This window comes from Rousettus aegyptiacus, unplaced genomic scaffold (genome assembly GCF_014176215.1).
Source record: "Rousettus aegyptiacus isolate mRouAeg1 unplaced genomic scaffold, mRouAeg1.p scaffold_m13_p_7, whole genome shotgun sequence".
NCBI classification, from domain to species: Eukaryota; Metazoa; Chordata; class Mammalia; order Chiroptera; family Pteropodidae; genus Rousettus; species Rousettus aegyptiacus.
In genome coordinates this window covers 83241605-83261615 of record NW_023416310.1, presented here as the reverse complement: position 1 = coordinate 83261615, position 20011 = coordinate 83241605, and the positions used below count along the sequence as shown (strand labels likewise).

Genomic DNA, 20011 nt, shown 5'->3' with positions numbered 1-20011 from the left:
AGATGAGTGGTTGCCAGGGCTGGGAGGAGGGGCCGTGGGGAGGGGCGATGAGGGGTCCACAGTTTCTTTGGGGTGACGAAAATGTTCTGAAGCTAGACAGCAGTGATGGCCGTGCAACATTCTGAATGTACTAAAGTCACTGACAGCGGCTTTTACGGTATGCGTATTTTACTACAATCAAACATTTAGAAGACGATTTGTCCTCATCTCCCCTGTGTGTGGCCCTAGTTCCTTCCTTTATGCAAGAAGGAGGTTGATCTCGTTGTGCCCTTCTGATCCCAACTTTTTAAGATGCTGTTAACTGCTCAGGTAGTGTTCTTCGCACTCTGCCTGCCTGGAGGATGATTTAACTGAAACACTGCATAGGCAGTAATATTGAACTGTACAATGAGAAAGTACTCTCTTTTGTCTTTTTTACTCCTTGCGATTGTATCAGGTTGAAAGTCTCGCTCTGGTGCTCGTAAATCTCTTAACACTTGCCAATCTCCCTCTTTTATACTTAAGCAAAGTGATACTAGACCTCAGGATCAGAGCCTTAGGCAGGCAATCTCAGAGCTCAGAGTGAATAATACTGGTTTTTTTTTTTGTTTTCATTGTATTTGCTTTTACCGAAAACTCTTCAGAGCAAGTGGCACTGGTACTTTAACTATGCTGATGGCAGGAAATTTTCCTTTTACTATAAATTTTATTAAATGAAAAAGATTGCAATTATTTTAAATTTAGGTCAATACTAGAGAACCACAGAAATAGCAAAGATCATGATGTGGATATGCTAATGACTGAAGTTTGGGAAACAGCACACTGTTCAATTACTGCTGTTATTTCTTGGGAGCCGTGGCCCATAAAACTTTGAGAAATTACAGGCTACAGACAAAGTTCTGGCCCCAGCCCCTGTGCACCCTGCCTTGTCACTGTGTCCCTGTAATGGGACTGGGAAGCTTATGGTTTGGCAATTAAAGCTGAGGAGAAAGGAGCTGGCTTCTGGTCCAAGGCCGTTTGAGATGACCCTGCGGGCAGTTGGAGATCTACTGTGACTCTATCCCAGAATTCCTTGCAGGGAAAGGGATGGACAGACAACAAAAAGAATGCCTGGTCAATCTCACAGCCTCCCAAATCCCACCTCGTCCTCCAGAAGGGGGCACATTGACTACACTGAGCTAAGGAATTGCAAAAGCCAACTGCCTGCTTGGTAAAAGGAGGACAGGAAACAGAGAGGCTAAGCACAGTGTAATGTTTTGATAAATCGTCTCGCTCCTCCTGTACTTCCATAATTAAATCAGCGTATTAGTCAGCTCAGGCCGCCATGACAAAATGCCACAGGTTGGGTGGCTTAAAGAATAAAAATTCATTTTCTCAGAGTTCTGGAGGCTGATCAAGACGTCAGCAGGGGTAGTTCCTACGAGGCCTCTCTCATTGGCTTGCAGGTGGCCACCTCCTCGCTGTGTCCTCACCTGGCCTTTCCTCTGGGAGTGCGTATCCCTGGTATCTCTTCCCCTTCTTGTAAGGACATCAGTCCTGTTAGGTTACGATGTCCTTATGATGTCCTATAACCTCAAACACCTCCTTATAGGCTCTGTCTCCAAATACAGTCACATTGGGAGTTAGGGCCTTAACATATGATTTGGGTGGGGGTGGGGAGAAAGGGGGAAGACATAATTAGTCCATGACAATCCGAGTGCGGACATCTTCTGGCATATTGTTGTGAACATCATATCTGGGGAGTGGTACTGAGTTCCAAGTTAGTCCTGTTCTTCTACTTGAATTTTTAAATAGTGTTATTTTAAAAGATGATGATGATGATACAGGGTATTAACTGGAAGGGGCGCCACACTGCAGCCTGCCCAGTGCATCTACCTAAGCCACCCAGCCCTGAGTGTTGAGTCATGCGCCTCACTTCTGGGCCCCCAGGAAGCCTAGTTTGCAGGCATTGGCATGCCAAGTGGTCCCCAATCCCTCAGTGATAAGGAGAAGATAAGGAAATAAGGAAAAGAAAATGCCCCGTGGGGAAATAGCACCGTCCTGTGAGAAGGCCAACCGCGGGAGGTATCCTTAGGAACTTCCGCTGTCCTTACCCCTCGGCCCCTCCTCAGGCCTGTGGGGCTTACGCACACCCTGCGCCACCCCCAAGCGTCCTCAGCTTTGATGGCACAGGGTCCAACAGAGTGGCCACTGGAGCAGGGCGCAGGCTGGGGGGCCTTTGGAGTCTGAAGGTCCTTCACAGTCACCCCTCCCCCCAACTTCTCCAGCCACTTCTCACCCCACACTCTGCCTGTGAAGGCAGCGTTGCTGGCTTATGCAAAAAACCTGAGGAATAAGTGAGAAGTTGCTTCAGTCCCCGGATTGATGTAAACCTCCCATTTGCCTCCACGTCTGTGGTCGTCAGCCACTAATTATTAGGTGTCCTGTCTCTGTCAGCGTTTTCATAAACTGTTCCTTTCTGTGGGGCATGATAAGCGTTTAATCAAGGCTAAATGGGAGTGGAGGCATGTGCACCGGCGCTGAGGCCAGAGCAGGCCGGGCCTAAAGGTAGGCAGCCCAGGGATGGTGTAGCAGCTCTGCAGTGCCGGGAAAGACCCGTGGCCCTTCTAATGTTTGCCCACCCATCTTTCTTATGTGGTCATAAGGTCCCTCTTCCAGGCAAGAAGAGGAAGGGACAAGGGCAAAAGGCACATACGGCTGACTCCATCCCCCTTTTAAGGAGATTTCTAGAAAGTCCCATCTGTGTGCTTCTACTGTGCCTACAGGGTGACTGTCGTATGCCTGACACTGTGTTAAGCATTCCCACGTATTATTGCATTTGTCTTTCGGAACAGCCCTTTAGGGAAGGTCTTTCCAACCCCTGGGTTCTGGTTTAATCCCTGCTATTATCCATCTAAGTAATCCTAGATAAATCAATTCCCCTCTCTGCCCTCAGTTTTCTCATTTGCATTGTGAGGGAATGGATTAGGTAAAGAGCTCTTAACTTTGGGTCTGCAGAGCTCTTTGAGGCCATGGATAAAATTCAAGGGGCAGGGTCATGAATTTGGATGGGGAAAAATATTGTATTCTTATTTTCACTAACCTCTAGTTAAAATGTAACATTTCCTTCTCCTATGAATATAAGCAACCATAATATTAGCAGAACCTGTGATTTTTTTCACCAAAAAAAACTCAGATTTTTTCATAGCATACTATAGTTGTTCAGATATGTTAAAATATTGTTTTTGCTCATCCCTACCTCAAAATTATGGTAGTTATTACATCTACCATATTCAATCTGATTATACATATATCTCTTAAATGGTAACTTATTTCAATATAATTTATTTTCTTTATAAATCTATATGCTTTGTTTTGTGCACTAAAAAACATTTCTCTAAGGAGGAGTACATACCTTTCAGTGACCTGCCAAAGGAGCCCATGGAACGAATGAGACGAACTCTTGGGCTGTGAGATCTCTTGGCCCCTCTGGCCGTAAATGAAACTCCGCCACTAGCTCTCATGGTTATCCTGAGCAAGTCCCTTCAGCTCTCTGTTTCCCCCAGCTCTCAGTTTTCTCTTCTGAAGAGTGGGAATAATGCATGCTTTGTCTAGCTCAGAGCTGCTAGGAAACCAAATTAATCTATGTTAAGCACTCTCAAATGCGGAGTTTATGCATATTCAATTACACGGTGTCAGCCTCTGACGTTCTGAGTAAATGCTGAGTGTCATTAAGTTATTCAACTTTATCCCCGTTTCCCAGAAATGCTGATGTTTACCTATCATCTCCTGTTGTGTGACCCAGTTCCTAACAGGCCACAGACTGGTAGCAAGCAGTCCAGCCCTGGGGGTTGAAGACCCCTCCCCTGCCTTAAAGGGAGCCTGGGAGGATTCTGTGAGGGGAATGACAGATGAAAATGTTTAGCACAGTGCTTGACATCCAACCGACTTATTTTTCTTCTGACTCATACCCTTGCCTCCTTCTGGACCAAAATTGGCCCACCGCCTAACCTTGCAAAAATTTGTACATCGTGAAAACGATGCTTTATACTTTAAAATAGGCATTGACATTTAATATAGAAAAGTGAAGGTTGGAAGTATGTTCCCTAATTCAGACTAAATCGCTCAGTCCAGCTGATGAGTCCCAGGGTAAAAAATGTGCTAGCTCAGTCATTCCATTTGTGGTTGGGGCACAAATTTCCTTTCTTGGTCCCAGTGACCAAGGTTGAGGGCAAGGGGGGTTGGGCAGTCAGGCAGATGCTTGTCCTGGCAGTCCTCTGGATGACTGCCTCCAAGGCTGTCAGTCTTCATTTTATATGGGACCTTCATCCATCCGTCACCAATCTTAAAGGTCTTGTCTTTAACCAGGCTCTCAGCCATTTGCTTGACACTGAAAAACTGCTGAGTTTTCTTGCCAAGAACACAGCCATCTGTGTTTTCATAGATATAGATCACCTTCAAAGGCCACGTCTGCTTTCTGCAGTTAAGGTTACCACATCTGCCCACCCTTTTTGTTCTTTAGAAAATCATAGACCTTGTGGTTAGACCTGGCTTTATGTCCTTGATCTGTTCCAATAGCTGTGTGACCTTGGAGAAAACTGAGCCTCAGTCTTATCATAATTTGTAATAATACTTACCAGTGTCATCTATGTATCCAACAGTTGAATTTCTGTTGTGCGCCAGACACTGTGCTAGGCTCTAAGATTTCACAGCAAGGAAGACAGACAAGATTTCCATCCTTACATTCCAGTAAAGGGAATTATAATGATTGAGTAAATAAATACTCAAGATTGGTATAGATGTGATGAATGACGTGAAGGAGATGTACAGAGTGAAATAATAGAGTGAGCTACTTATGTGATACTGAGACGAGATCTGAAGAATGAGCAAACCACAGCCAGGGCTGTTAACAGCGTGAGGCAGGGGTCTGGAAATGGGGGAAACGTCGTTTTAGGAACAGAGAGTAGCGAAGCATCCAAGAGAAAAAGTGGTCCAAGATGAGGTCAGAGAGGTGGGCAGCGACCAGACCACATGTGCCTATGGGCCACAATAAGGAATTTTAGAGTTTGTTCTAATCAGAGTGAGAAGCCAATGAAAACAGTAAAGACTTGTACAGGATTCATGTTTGAAAAAGATCAGGCCGATTTACTGAATGGTGAAGGGATGGCCTGAACCAAGGGTGAATGCAGGAATGCCAGATGGTTGTAAAGATGACCTGCAATTACAAAAGTGCAATGATGAGTACGACCCTGGTCACAGGTGAGTTCTCTGTGAATGTTCGTTAGCTATTGTTCTGGAAAGTCTAAGCCCGTCCCACCCAATACAGCAGATGCCCGCTTCATCTTCCTGTGGAGCATTTGAAACGTGGCCAGTTGCAACCACGGACTTAAATTTCTAGCTTATTTTAATTTTAAACGAAATTTACATTTAAAAACAAATGTTCGATTCAGTCTTTTAAAAGCATATTTCAAAAAACTTGAATATATGAATCTACCTTTTTAACCGTACGTTTTCTGAAATCCGAGTACAGATTCAGGTCTTTTTGGTGAAAATTGAAAGTCCAAGTGGGGATGTGGTGTAACCGTGGAATAAATATTATCCGTGGAATACGGATAATATTTTGGGCGTCCTAGGTTAAATAAAATATTGTTTATATTAATTTCACTTCTTTTACTGTTCGTAATGCTGCTACTAGAGAATTTAAAATTGCATGTGTGGCACATATCGTACTGCTATTAGACATGCTGATCTAGGGAAAACAGAAATCTAGAAGTTTAAATGCACAGAACGTTAACTCTTGATTATGTCTCCTATCAGAAATCTCAATGTGAAGATTGGAAATGGGAAAGAATAAAGAAGAATGGCATCTTTTTGAGACACTATAGGAATACTGGCTTTACATCTGTTAAGTATTTTTCATACATCTCATCCTCAAGGAATTCTTCGGCCTCCCTGACTGTTCCTGGATACTGGACCTGCTTTGGCTAGTTCAGGCACTCCAACTCTGAGATAAGGCAGAGAATACGTCCCAGAGTGTAAAAGCTTTATTCCCAAAGCCAGGCTCCGTAAGCCTCGTGGTATTAATATATTCACTTTGGGCACAGAAAGGACTGAGTCAGCCTCGCATAGATTTATTAAATCTCTAGCTCCAGGGAGCGTGGATGCACAGAGCTTCCCAAAAGTTTACCACATTGTATGCATAATAAGTCACTGGGGAGGCAGAGGTGATTTCCATCTCTGCCTGCAAATTCTCCACAAAGTAATTTATTTTAAGTTAAAGTTGATGCCAGATCTGTACAAGGTGTTTTAGGTTTGTTATCTCACTTAAGCCTCATGAAACCTTCTGAGGTAGGTATCAAGGTTCAGTGACGTGTCCAGGATCAGGTCACACAGCTACTAAGAGGCAGAGCAGGGATTCAAACCCAAGCAGAACCTATGCTCTCAGTCACCATTCTGGACAGCCATCCTGTTGCCCCGAAGGACCACCCTTGAGCATAAGGCGCCTTCTCTTGTTTCCTCCATTACTTCCTGCCATGCTCACCTCTCCCTAGTCCAGCTCGGAACTGGCCACAGACCAAGTGGGCAGCACCTTACCGATTGATAGGCATGTGCCACCATGAAATCACCCAGCTGCTCCCCCAGAAAGAAAAGCAAAGAGAAAATGGTTTCTTTGCTCTTTCTTGATTTATTGCTGTGCCCGCCACAAGATCTAGAATGATGCCTAGCATTCATTCATTATTCATTATTCATTTATTCATGTTCAGCTTTCATTCTTTCAATAAATTTGGTGCTCTGTCCCCTGTCTGGGCTGTATGAATGAAAGCTTCGTAAATATTATCACTATTAATAAAATTATTAGTAACACTGGTAATAATCAAATTACTATTACTTTGATAATTGATCATAATAGTAGTAATGCTGTGGGGCCTTCATTAATAATGATTACCATAACAACAAATTTTTATTGAGCACTTATTGTGCTAAGTACTATTGATGTAAACCATTCTTTTTTCTTTCTCAGGCACTTCACTTTCTGTGTTTTAGATAAGCCATGACACCATTTAATTCTCATTACAATCCTATAGAGTCATTCCAGTAGTCTCAAAATCTCTTTATGCAATTCATCAGAGCGCTGAATTACCCAGTGTTTTGGCCATAAATCCCGGAAAGAGGAGCCTTCATCCATGTGATAACAGGATGTTCACAGACCACTCACAAATGTAAACAAGACACATGGTCTCGGCCCTGGGAAAATGACAACAGAACTGCCCTCTAGATGAGAATCCTTTCTTTTCCTCTTCCAGAGCGCCTGTAAGCAGTAAGAGGCAAAATCTCCTTGGTTCAAGGAACTGATTGGTCGGCTGCCAGCTGTAAAAATTTGTGTCTTGCTTTGCGCTCTACAGTTCAGCAACATCCAGCTACTTATTGTTAAAATCAGAATCAAATGGAGACCAGCCTTGAAGGTTCCCTGAGCAGACAAAACCAGTTTAGTCATTAATTTAGCTTATTGCCAATCACTGGGAAGAATAAACAATCACTGCCTTCTCACCATGTAGGCTGCTTTATAACGGTGTACCCCTGAGCCTCATTCTGTTGTGGTTTGAGTGTTCCCGGGTTGCAAGCTGTCTTCTGGGTGTGTGCACAGTACGTTTTTACTAGTTACTACTTCAGTGATTCATGGTTTTTACTTTGGCTGTTTCTGAACCTTTGACATTTCATGACACACGACCCAAAGAAGATGAACCCTTGCACTGCCAAGGCCAGTAAGCAAACCAGGTGCTGGTACCCACGGAGCCCTTTTCGCTCACTACTCTCTCACCAACGTGGAGTTCTTGGGTGAGTCTCTCTTGGTTCTCTGTGCCTTCTGAGCTCTCCAACATTATTGCACATAGTAGCTTTCCGTTTCTGTTTTGTTTTCTGGTGTCTGTTCCTGTTCAAGTTTCTAGGCAAGTCACCCATCCTGCTCGAAAGAGGGGAGACATGATTCCCAGTGTTTTGGAATAGCTGTTGGAAAACAGGGCCCCTCATCGGTAAAAGGTTTTAGGGTCTCTAAATGCAAGATACGTTCCACCTTGTTTTTGTACCAGGATCTTGTACCTTTTCGGAAAAATGTGTGAACTTCAGGATAATTTGGAATTGTAATGGCAATCCTGGGGAAACTTTGTTTTAGATAAGTCCGTCTTAAGGGTCACTTTTGAAAAGAGAGACTCTCAAACCCCTGGGAGATAATGGAATGTATTATTTGGTATGCAGAAGCTTCTTAAAGACTAAACAACTCCAAAATAGCACTAAAAAAATCCTTACCACACAAATATCTTCAGTAAAAGACTCTGGGCATCTGAGCAGGTAATCTTAGTCCATTAGCCAGAAACACAATTTGGATCTAACTATTAAGTTTGGTACCTGAGACATGACTAAAATTTTTCAAAGATCTGTGTCTGCCTGTACATTTATGTGTGTCTATTCTGTTATAGATGTGATATTTTTCAACGTTGGGATATATATGATATTACCAAAATTAATTTGTAAAAAGCACTATTCCATTGATTTAAAGTATAAATTAAGTATACTCTTGGAAATATAAGAACTAACCTCAATGTTTTTCAAGTTCACATGATCTGGGATAATCTGATAAGTAAAAGGCTACTTTAAGTTTGTCAGTTTATAAAAACAGGCATTTCTTCAGAGTTGTCAGTAGTGAGTGTAATGCAAGCAAATGCACAACTTTCTCTACCTGGGTTTACTGATGAAATAAAGCTCAGGCTATATCTGTTACAAAACAGAAAAATAACTTGAGATGATGAGCTGTTTTCTGTCTAATCCAAGCATAATTGTTGAAAGCAAGTAATGTAAATAAATTTGAGATAAACGTTTATACTAAGTTAAACTAAACCATGAATATTTACTGTTATTTAAATAATTTCCAAATATGAACATTCCGCAAAATGCTCCTGGTATTTTCATGTCTTTCAGCCTCCTGTTTTCTTCCTCTTAATGAACTATTCCTTTTTCAACAACCTAACTCAAATACAGGCATACCTTGGTTTATTGCACTTCACAGGTGTTGTGATTTTTTTTACAAATTGAAGGCAAGACCCGCCACCAGTAAAAAGATTCTAACTCGCTTCATGAAGGCACTCTGAAACCGAACCCATAGTATCTCTGAGGTATATCTGTGTCTTATTAGTGAAGACCTACCAACCTGGACCAATTGGATTTTGTTTTTTCTTGGTATAAGGGGAAAAGATTTCTTCCTTTAGGCTTAGTAGTTTCTTTATCTTTCTTTCTCACCCCTCCATCCTACCTGCCTGTGAGTTCCTGGACTGGGGTGACCAGGTACTGTGTCTTACTTGGTTTCCTGTACTCAGCTACTGTCATAACGCCTGTCACATTATTGTCTCTAACATTAAACACTATGTGTAAAGACCTGTGCTCCTTTTTCCCAATAAACTTGAAAGGGAAGTACCATTGTTACCCGTCCCAATTTCTACATGAGGTAAATTTATATATCAAAGCTCAGAAGCATTGAGTGATTTGCCCCAAAATTACAGTCAAGTGGCAGAGCTAGGATTAGAATTCAAATAAATAATCCACCTAAATAATTTCTCACAGTATATATAACCTGATAAGCACATAATCAATAAATGTTAGCTACTAGAATTATCACCCAAAGTCGAACAACCAGTAAAGTGAAAAAGCTGACGTTGTAACTCAAGTTTGTTTTATTATTTATGTTGCTCCAAAATTCAGTTTTTCTATTACACAAGGATTTAATTAATAGGACTTCTTACAGGTCATAAGAGACCTAACTACTTACGTTTTTGAAGTTATTGCTGTATTTGAAAAATACTAAAAGCTTTCAAAATTTTTAATATATTTTCAATGTTTACTTTTAGTATTTTAAAGCTTTTGACTTACACAAAAATATGACTGTATGCATAACCTCATTTAGAAAAATTCAAAAAAGTTTGATATACTTCCCAAAGTCTCTCCAGCTATCTGGGAAATAGGTTCTGTGAATTACCAAAAAGTAATTAATACCCTGCTGTCCTTGCTGGTTATCTGTCTGGCTACCTTAAGGGATATCTCAATTCTGTATTCCCAGCACATGCCCGGGGTCTAATAAACATTTAATAAACATTTCTTTAATGAATGGATAGGGGAACAGTTTGCCTTTGGTTCCAGGACCTCTTAATATTCTTAAATATTACTGAGGACCACAAGCGCTTTTCTTTATGTGGCTTACGCCTGTCAATATCTACTGTATTAGAAATTAGAATTTAAATAACCCATTTAAGATAATAGACTCATTATGTGCTAATATCTTTTTTATGAATAACTGTTTTCCAAAACAAAATATACAGTGAGAAGAGTGGCACTGTTTTACATTTTGCAAATCTGGCTTAATAGAATACAGCTGGATTCTCATAGCTCCTGCATTCAATTGATTGTGCTATCACATGACACAGCCTCTGGAAAACTCCACGGTACGTTCATGAGAGAGGAGTATGGAAAAGGTAAATAACAACTTAGTATTATGAAAATTATTTTGATCAAGGGGTGAACCCCTTGAAAAGCGCACTTTGAGAATCATTAGAGGGAAATTTTTATTTTTGGACAAGACTTATGCTTCAGGATTCTTCTATACACTGCTAGCATGAGAGAGGTCAGTTAAGGAGTTAAAGAAACACCATAGAGACAATCTTTCTCTTATCATTTTCCCTGTATGCCAAGCGGGGGCTGGCCGTAACCCAAGATAGCAACCGTCACCCATATTTCAGTCCGTACAATGACGTCACACAGCGCCAGCGACGCCCTCCAAGGGTCCTACATTTCCCAGGATGCTTTGCCAACAGCGACGCCATTGGTCGGCGCCGACGGAAGTGCACATCACTGAGCGGAAGTAAAGGATCTCGGGCTAGGAAGGTGAAGAAGACGGGAGCTGTGCAGCTGTGAGTAGCCGCTTGAGTCTTTCTTGTTGACGGAGAAGGACGTAGCCAGGGGACGAACTGTTGGGAAGCGTGGAGCTGCCCCTTCTTAATCCTGGGCTTCCAGTTCCCGCGTTCTTCCAGTAAACCTAGGAGCGGAGAGAAACAAAACATTGCTGTGGAGGCGAAGTCTCTGTATTAGGATCTTGCTATTTTAAGTTTTCTTGGGACGAGCTGGGGCAAGTTCGGGCTCTTGTCGCGACACAAGGGTCATTGGCGTGATTTTGCTGCGACCAGAGGGGTGGGGCTACTGACGGTCTGACGGCGTCTGCCGCAGTGGGTCTCAATTGGCTGCTCATTAGAATCACCTGGGATGCCTTTTTTTAAAAAAATACAGACGCCTTAGCCCGACGTCAGACCAATGAATCGGAATCTGGGCAGCAGTACTTGCTAAAGAGTCCCAAGTGTTACGTTGTGTAGCCAGGGTTGAGAACCACTCTTAGTGCCGGATTCTGACCCCAACGGGCATCCTGATTAGGACCATCTGCGCTTGGGGTCCCCTTCCACTGTAACCTGCGTGGTTGTATCACGCGGACTTGAGTGAAGTTAATGATCAGTGTTCGGGTATAGATTGCATTTTGGTGGTGCTGGAAAGACAGGATGTATTTTCTTATTTATGACCTGGCTGTTCTGAGTAAGGGTTATGGCCACTTCGTTTATCTTGCCATTGTTCTAGCTTCTGCTTATTTTTTGCTATCCCGACAAAATGTAAGCAGTGGAAAGTGGAAGAATCATTACAATCAGTCTCTTTTGTGCTTATAGGAAGTTCCGAGAGGGGTATCAGTTAAAATGACTTGGCGTTATTTATGGTCTTACAATAACAGTATGCTAAAGCATGATAGGTGGGATTTTTTTTTTTTAATATAAGCACTATTAACTAACGTGTTTTTGTCTTTTTCCAGCGCCAGCTTCTCCCTCACCGATTCAGCATGGGGGAGAAGTCAGAAAACTGTAGGGTTCCAGAGGATCTGTTCAATGGCTTGAAAGTTACAGCTCCCCAGGAAGCAGAGTGTGCTCGTCCTCCAGATTCTAATCCCAAAGATCACCAGTCCCAGAGCAATCTGCTCAGGGGTGCTGAGGCCCAGCCACAGGAGGACCAAGGAGAAGAGGAGCACTTTCATGACTGTATCGCCTCGTTTGAGAAGGAGGAATCAGAAGTGGACAAGGTTGAGAACAAACCTGATGATGATGTGAATTCCTCTGAACTAGATGAAGAATATCTAATAGAACTGGAAAAAAACATGCCAGATGAAGAGAAACAGGTAAATATTTTCTTTCTTGTGTATAATTTGCCACATACACTGCTTTTGAAACTGGGTAAATGTTGCTGACACTGTATCATAGACCACTTCATCTGTAGTAGAGTGTAACTTGCCCTTCTGTGTTCTTATTGCCTTAGTAGTGATGGATCTGAGATAAATCAGTAGCATGACAGGGAAGCATTGAGGGTGTCTGCTTAGCAAAGAAATTTCTTTTTCTGTGAATAATGAGTTCTTATGTTCATCTTGGGTAATTATTTTCTAAAATACACACACCTTTTTTTAATGACCTTATCCATGCTGGCTGGTGAAATTCCTGTAATGGAGGTTTTTTGGTCAGACTTTAGAATTATTGAATGCTAGCTGTTTATGTTAATCCCTTGTTAGCAAAAAAAACGCTTTCCTAAATATCCTGGTGGTGGTCTGGTTGCAGAAGTCAGTGACTGGGCCCTGTTTCATTTACATAACACTCTCAAAGAACAGATTTGAGCTTAAAATGTTACTTATGTTTTCATTTAATCTTCACAATATGCCTTATAAAACATACACTGTTAGTATTCCCCATAAGAGAACACGGCTCAAAGTGGTAAAGTAACTTGTCCAAGAAGACACATCTAATAAATAGCAGAACTGATTCTCAAACCCACATCTGTTTGATTCCAAAGCCAAAAAAAAAAAAAGTATAATGTAGAATTTAAAAACAAAAACAGCCGTCTTCCTACAAAGTAGATAATATAAAATGTACAGCTTCCTGCTTTTCGGCCTCTGGGCTACATCCTTAACAGGGCAAGCCTTCGCTTTGGGAGACAGACATCTTGGTGTTCACCACATATCCTTCTTTCTGACGTCAAAAGCAAAGTTGTTTGAAGAGTTGGACTATCTGAGCTCGTTTGCAAAGAACTTGAATGAAATTTGTAGCTTAGCGTCTGAAGAGCTTATTTGCTAAAAAGGTTGTAATAGATTGGTAATGGAGCTGAAATGATAAACGTGCAATGACAGCGTGAGATGAGGGGGATCATCTCTTCGTCACTCCTTAGGCACGTTTCATTATTAAATCTATTGATTTTAACATGCACGTGTTAGCTCTTGTGCTAGTGTGTGCCACCAGAAAACGATAAAGGACAAAATTGAGCCGAGTTCATGAACTACCTCAGTAGAAATGGCTTAGAAAATTAAGTGCTGTCGATAACATCAGGAAATGATCTTTCCAGAAAGTGTTCTGTTCAGCTTTCATATCATTGGCGCAGGCTTTATAGAAAAATGTCTGTTAAGATGTTAGCAATGCTTTTCTGACGCCATAGTGTATTTTGCTCTGATATTTTTTGCAGTGCCATTGGCATGACAGTTGAGTGATTTGGCTCAAGGGCTGTACATTTTCGGCACCCCATTCCCAGTTTAGCAAAATGTTTTTTGTCTCCTGGCCAGGAAATCGCATTTTAAGTCCCATAAATATTTAAAATTATTTTTATTGCCTATAAATTGAATATTCTAAACAGCACAATACTTTTTAAAACTTTTCCTACCTTTTAAAAATTAAGACATAATATACATACAGTAAAACAATCTCTAAGTTCTAATGTGTACAGTTCAGTGACTTTTGATAGCTCCATACTTCTGTGTAACTCACACCTCTATCAAGAAAGAAAATATTTCCATCATGCCAAAAACTCCCTTTGTGATTCATTCCTTCTCCTCAGCCCCACCAACCCAGGGAACCACTGTTCTGATTCCAATCTCATAAGTTGTTTTTTACTGTTTCAGACTTTCATATAAGTATACTCACTTTTAAAGTGTAGATATTTTTTATTTTGTATTTTGTCTGTCAACCCATATATTTTCATAGCTTAATTTGAAAATGTGTGACCATAGCTCATAGAAATAACATGCTGCAGTGAAAGCCATTGTTATAGAAATGTAAACCACTAGCTCCACTGTAAGGAAACCGCCTATGAGAGTGCAGACTGCCTTTAGCTGTGGTCCTGCTCTGTTAGCCATTTTTATGCTGTTTTGGTAAATATCTTTGTGAAGTTGTTAGAAAACCAGCAAAACAGATGAAGAACTGTCTCTGCTGCACTTACTGGTTTTATAGGTCATTAGGAACAGATAGCTTTAAACTTGATTTTTTCAAAATAGACAAAGTTCAGATAATTCAGCAACAAAAACCCACAAATGGCTGAAAAATGTGAAAAGACTTTCAGCCTCCCTAATAATTTAAATGTAAATTAAAACATGTCTCATCTATCAGATCAGAATATTAATCTGATGTTGACAAGAAAATGATACAGGAAGTCATGTTGGGAGTTTATGTTGCTACATCATTTCTGTGGGATACAGGCATCAATTTTTATATGAATTTTTCTTTTGACCCAGGCTATCGATAGAATCTTCTGCAATGATGGGGATGTTCTGTATCTACACTGTCTAATATGGTAGGCACTGGCCACTGGCTACCACGTTTTAACAGTCATCTGGCTGTTGAACACTTGAAATGTGGCTAGTGTAGCTGAGGAACTGAATTTTTAAATTTTTCATTTGTTAGTAGTCAAATGTGTCTAGTGATTACCATTTTGAACAGCACAGCTTTAAACCTCGTGATTTTCTTCTAGTCATTTATATTAAGGAAGTGATTAGAGATATGCACAGATGTCTATATAAATGTGTTGCAGCATCATTCATAATTTTGGAAATGATGTTGAACATTTTTGCAACAATGTATGATGCAGTCATTTAAAACAGATAAATCTTAGTGTTGAAATGGGAAATGCCTGTATTGTAATGTTAAATGTATTAAGCCTATTTGATCATATGATTTGTGATGAGAAATAAATATTTGGCTTTTGTCCAGTTCCTGGCACAGAGTTTCTGAAACCCTTAGAATTTCCTAAATAGTAAAAGATAAAGTTGTATTTTGTTATTCTTAACAAGCCCCTTTCAACTACACCTGAGTTACTGTTAATGGAGTGACTTTCGGAAAACCCCTAATGATGAGCCCACCCCACCACGCCACCTCTATGGAGAGAAAAGGGGGCTGGAGGTTGAGTTAATCAGTGGTGGCCGCGATTTAATCAGTCATACGTACATGATAAAGCTAACATGAAAACCCAAAAAGAGAGCTTCCAGGTTGGTGAACAGTGGAGATGCCAGGAGGGTGCACACCCCGAGGGCACGTGAGTTCAGTGCCACTGCGCACCTACCTCTTCCACCTGACTGTTCCTGAGTTATATCCGTTATAATAAACTGGTAATCTAGTGAGTGAACTGTTTTCCTGAGTTCTGTGAACCACTCTAACAAATTAAGCGAACGTGAGGAGGAGATCATGGGGACCTCCAGTTTATAGCCAGTGGGTCAAAAGCAGAGGTGACAACCTGGACTTATAGTTGGCATCTGAAGTGAGGGTAGGGTGAGGCCAGTCTTGTGGGACTGAACCCTTAACCTGTGGGATTCGATGCTGTTTCCAAGTAGGTAGTGTCAGAACTGAGATAAATTGTGGAACACCAGCTGGTGTCCTCTGTGGAGTTGGAGTTGCATGGTATGGAGAAATTCCTACACGTCTGGTCACAGGAGTGTTCAGTGTGAATATTGAAAGTAGAGGAGACACACATGAGATACTAGATTATAGAACAGTGAGTGACGATTCATTACGTTAAAAACCTATATGAAAATTTGTTTTTGTACATAAAAGCTTGGAAGACAAAATACCAAATTATGAAAATGAATAGCTTTGAGGAGTGTGATTATTGATGAATTTTCATTTATATTTAATACAAGTTTGTAATATTTGCTTTTTAATGGTAAGCATGTGTTAGATTTATAATCAGCAACAAGATAGTTATTCATTTTGAGAATATAAATAAATAAAAACTTGAACCATGGACTGTTACCAAAAAAGGCAGATAATGCTAACCTTGGAGGATTTGGGAAAGAAATATTGTTGTAGGATCTGTGGATTGCTAAATGTTTCTGTTGGGGCAGAAGCAAGTATTAATAGCTAAAGTATGTTATTGCTTTTCAAGTTGACTTGACTTGCCCTGTGGCTGAGAAGATAATCCAGGCTCAGCTCAGTGGCAGTTCTCAGCAGAACTCATAAATCAAGAATAATGGAGCAAGAAGGAAGTTAAGATTTGGCAAAATTTCTTAAGCTCTGTGTGTGTGTGTGTGTGTGTGCGCGCGCGCGCGCGCACTCGTGCAACAGTTCTTAACTCTTTGTGAAAACTTACGTGAATATGACTACACAGAGGAATGGGATTTTAGCTGACGTTTCAGATGTACTAGGTCTGCAAAGCAAATAAGTCATTCTCAGAGGCGTGGCTGAGGTGAAGGACAGATCTGGTAGGAGATGAGAGTTAGTGCTATGATGTGATATGAAGATGTTTCTACTATTAGGATCTATAGAATATACTGTGTTATAGTGACTGCAGTCGTGTAAGAATCATAAGGGCGTTCTTAGGCCTCATATATAAATACTCCTGGTAATTCTTATGCACACAACTCAAATTTGAGGAACATCGTCATGGGACCTTGCACATGGCCTTTCTTCATTAAATAGTTTACAAGTTAGAGATTTTATCTCATTCATTTATTCAAGAAATATTTGCATTTTCCCCACATACTAGGCATTGTTTGCAGCCCTTAAGAATACAATGATGAACAAGACAAGGTTTCTTTTCTCTTACAGGTATACTCTAGTTGGGAGATAAAAAATAAGATAAATAATGAAAGGGTGGAGGTTGTTTGGACGGGGCAGAATACTAGATTGGCTGGTCAGGAAAGGCCTCTCTAGGGAGGTGGCATTTCAGCAAATGCTTGAAAGGGAAAAGGAGTCAAGTGTGTGATGATCATTATATGGGGAGCGGTTAGTGTAAAGGCTCTGAGGTAGCTCGGTGTACCCTTGGCACGCAAGGAATGGAAGGGGCGTAGTGATAAGGAAGCGTGTAGTGTGGCGAAGGGAGGGTCTGATCGTGGAACACTTGGTGAGCTGCGGTAAGGACTTTGAAGTTTATTCCAAGTGCAGTAGGATCCAGATGGGAGATTTCAAACTAGAACAGAGATGGAAGTTATTTACATTTGATTAAGGGTATTCTGGTGGTCGCGCAGAAAATAAAGGATGTGGGGAGGGGGAGGAGCACAAGTGGAACATTAGACAGATTAGGGCCTATGGGACTCGCCTGGGCAAGTTGATGACAGCTTGAACTGTAGATCAGGTGACGAGAAGTGGATGATTTCAGGACACATTTTGGAAGTAGAGTTGACAGGACAGGTGGATGCAGCTGAGAAGGCCGGAGTGAGAAATCAGTGTGATTCTTTGGCTTCAGTTCCTGTGTGGCTGGTGATACCATTTCAGGTATGGAGAAAATGGAGAGACTTGGAGTTCCTCAGGGCTCTGGCAATTTCATTTTTGCCTGCAAACAAAAAGCATTTTTTTGTTTGTTTGTTTGGTTCATTTTGTTTTCATCTGAGCCAAAATGCAGATTTAGGCATTGTGATGATTTTGCTCCCTGGTGCCAGTTGTTTGCACATGGGAGTCATTTGCACATCGTAGACACACGTGAATCCATTTGAGTAAGGGATACAAAAGTCTGTGAACATAGACTCAGAGCACATGGTTGTGGGGATTTTAAAACATTTTTCTTAGACTCTGAAAAAGTAAAGGATTGCTCTTTCCTTTAAGGCTGTTTTATCTTTAACCAGAAGGTTTATATCAGTCCTTTACCTCGCTCTCATTTTTCCTAACCCACATTACTTAATCCTTTTGATTTCCATGTTTCTGCTACCCCATTGCATTATTTTTATAATCTTATCACTGTCGTAAGAGTGGGTATGTTTGCAGAGAACATTCTCTTGGTTGCTTCTAGAACGTTTTCAGTAAGTTTTCCATAGTGGCCTGCACATGTTGTTAATGTCATAAAAAAGTCCTTTCTGGTTTGTTGTTTCCCTTTTATTTCTAATGGGCATTCTTTTGAACTAAGGTTGCTGTGTTTATTAATTTCTTAGCGTTTACCAATATTGGGTTTCATCAGTGCTATTGACAAGGTGACTAAATGAAATCCCAGAATCTAAGAACTAGAAGGGACCTTATATTTCTGATTTTGAATTTAAACCAGGAGAAATAGGGTTATTTATTCTAAAACTTGGAAGCAAGCAGATACATTTAGATTGTCTGCTTTGTTAACAAGCTTCCTGGGTCATTTTGATATCAATAGAGCTGTGGCCATACTTGAGAGACAGAGCCAGATTGACAGACAACTAAGCTTCCAAAACAAGGTGTTGACCTATCCAGTATATTGACTGCATCCGGCTTCGGAAGAATAGTTTACTAACAGATGTTTTCTTTTACTCTCATCTGTGCTCAAGGTCTAAAAAATCCTTATTTGTTGGGCAGAATTTAGGCAGTACAAAAATAAGGAAATCCATTTCTATTAAATTGAGTTTTGGGAAATAGAATTTTCTGAATGAAGAAATGAGGAAATAGTTCCAAGATTAAGTCCTTTTAGATCAGTCATCTTTCCTCAGAAGAATAAGACTTAATGAGAGTCACGTTCCAGCTACAGCTTAAATCCAGAGATCCTCCCTCCGGACTCTCTAGAGGCTTCTAAAAGTGACTTGTGCAAAGAGCAAATATGTCCATATGTGTAAAGCAAATGATGTCTGATTTCAAAGAAAACTGAAGCTTTTATTAAATGATAAAGAATTCCCTTCAGAATAATTTTAAGACAGATGTCCGTAGCCCTTTCAGTGTACAGTTTTCTCATCACTCCTAGATAGGACTGAAGCAGAAAATTTTATTGCACGTCCCTCCATTTTCCAGCTCTTTAGCAAGTATGGACCTTCCTTTTTACCCAGGTATGATTGCTCTCTGGGCACTATGCTTAAGTTTATGCTGTTTTATTCTGTAGTAATCACTTCACAAAGCTGCAGGGGGAAGCAGAGAGCCACTAATCGATTACAGGATGGAAATTAACTTGCTGATATGAACCTCTTGGCTTTCTCCATTGTCAAACACATGCTCAGTGCATGATTATTTTAGATAATTTTAATGTATTAAATGCAAGTTTTTATCATTACTAATGATAGAAGGGATATACACTTCTAAGTTTCAAGTCAACTGTGTTTTTGTTACAGTCACTGACCTAAAGTAAAGGGAATATTCCTAGCTAGCCATTGCATTGAGAGAATCTCTGGTCGATAGTGGAGGTTTTATGATTAATAAGAGAATGGAGGAGCACCTTCTGACATTTTTGCCAAGTTACACCAAAATTTAAAGTTGTGTCAGTTGGAGTTCTCTAGGATTTTGGGTCATAGCTAGAAAGCCATCACCCCCCTGAGGTTTGAAAAGGAATTCACCTATGTTTTTTTAGTGGTTGCGTGCTTCACTTTTTATATTTAGATATCCAGCCCACTTGGAGCTTATTCTTGTGTGTAGTGTGACATATAGATCTAATTTTCTTTTTCCAAATGACCAAGCTGTCCCAGCACCATTTTTAAAAGGTTATCTTTATCTCAGTGACCTAGCTAAATTTTAATATCAGCTAAAATATCAGCTAAGACAAAGTCAAAACACTCACCTCTACCTATTTGTCAGATTATTATTTAAAACCTAATTTATTTTATAGTGACATCATTTATCAAAACAAAAAACCTCATTGAGACTCAGGCTGGATCACCATTCAGAGATTTGAGTGGCAATAAAATTTCTAAATAACTGGAGAATTGATGAGTATAAAAAGTAGAGACCATGCTGTTGAATGGTTTTCTGCAATATAATGTTTCAAAGTTCTTCCGTCTTTAAGGAAGTACAGTTCCTCATGT

General features: G+C 40.6%; 2 protein-coding genes across 5 annotated transcripts in view; both read left to right on the top strand.

The window, feature by feature from the left end:
* ADRA1B (adrenoceptor alpha 1B) overlaps nt 1–10694 on the top strand; it is a 456726-nt gene extending 446032 nt beyond the window's left edge. For 2 of the 3 annotated variants that reach the window (XR_004952030.1, XR_004952029.1), the window contains one exon: nt 5776–10694. The gene's annotated coding sequence lies outside the window, so the exon portion shown is untranslated. The remainder of the gene's footprint in view (nt 1–5775) is intronic. The other variant, XR_004952031.1, reaches the window with a different exon arrangement.
* A 104-nt stretch (nt 10695–10798) lies between these two features.
* TTC1 (tetratricopeptide repeat domain 1) overlaps nt 10799–20011 on the top strand; it is a 30765-nt gene continuing 21552 nt past the window's right edge. The window contains exons 1-2 of one of the 2 annotated variants that reach the window (XM_016167061.2): nt 10799–10910; nt 11849–12208. In XM_016167061.2, coding sequence (XP_016022547.2) covers nt 11876–12208 — 333 coding nt within the window. In that variant the 5' untranslated portion in view covers nt 10799–10910; nt 11849–11875. Of the gene's footprint in view, nt 10911–10942; nt 11071–11848; nt 12209–20011 lie in introns of those variants that run through there. The other variant, XM_036224617.1, reaches the window with a different exon arrangement.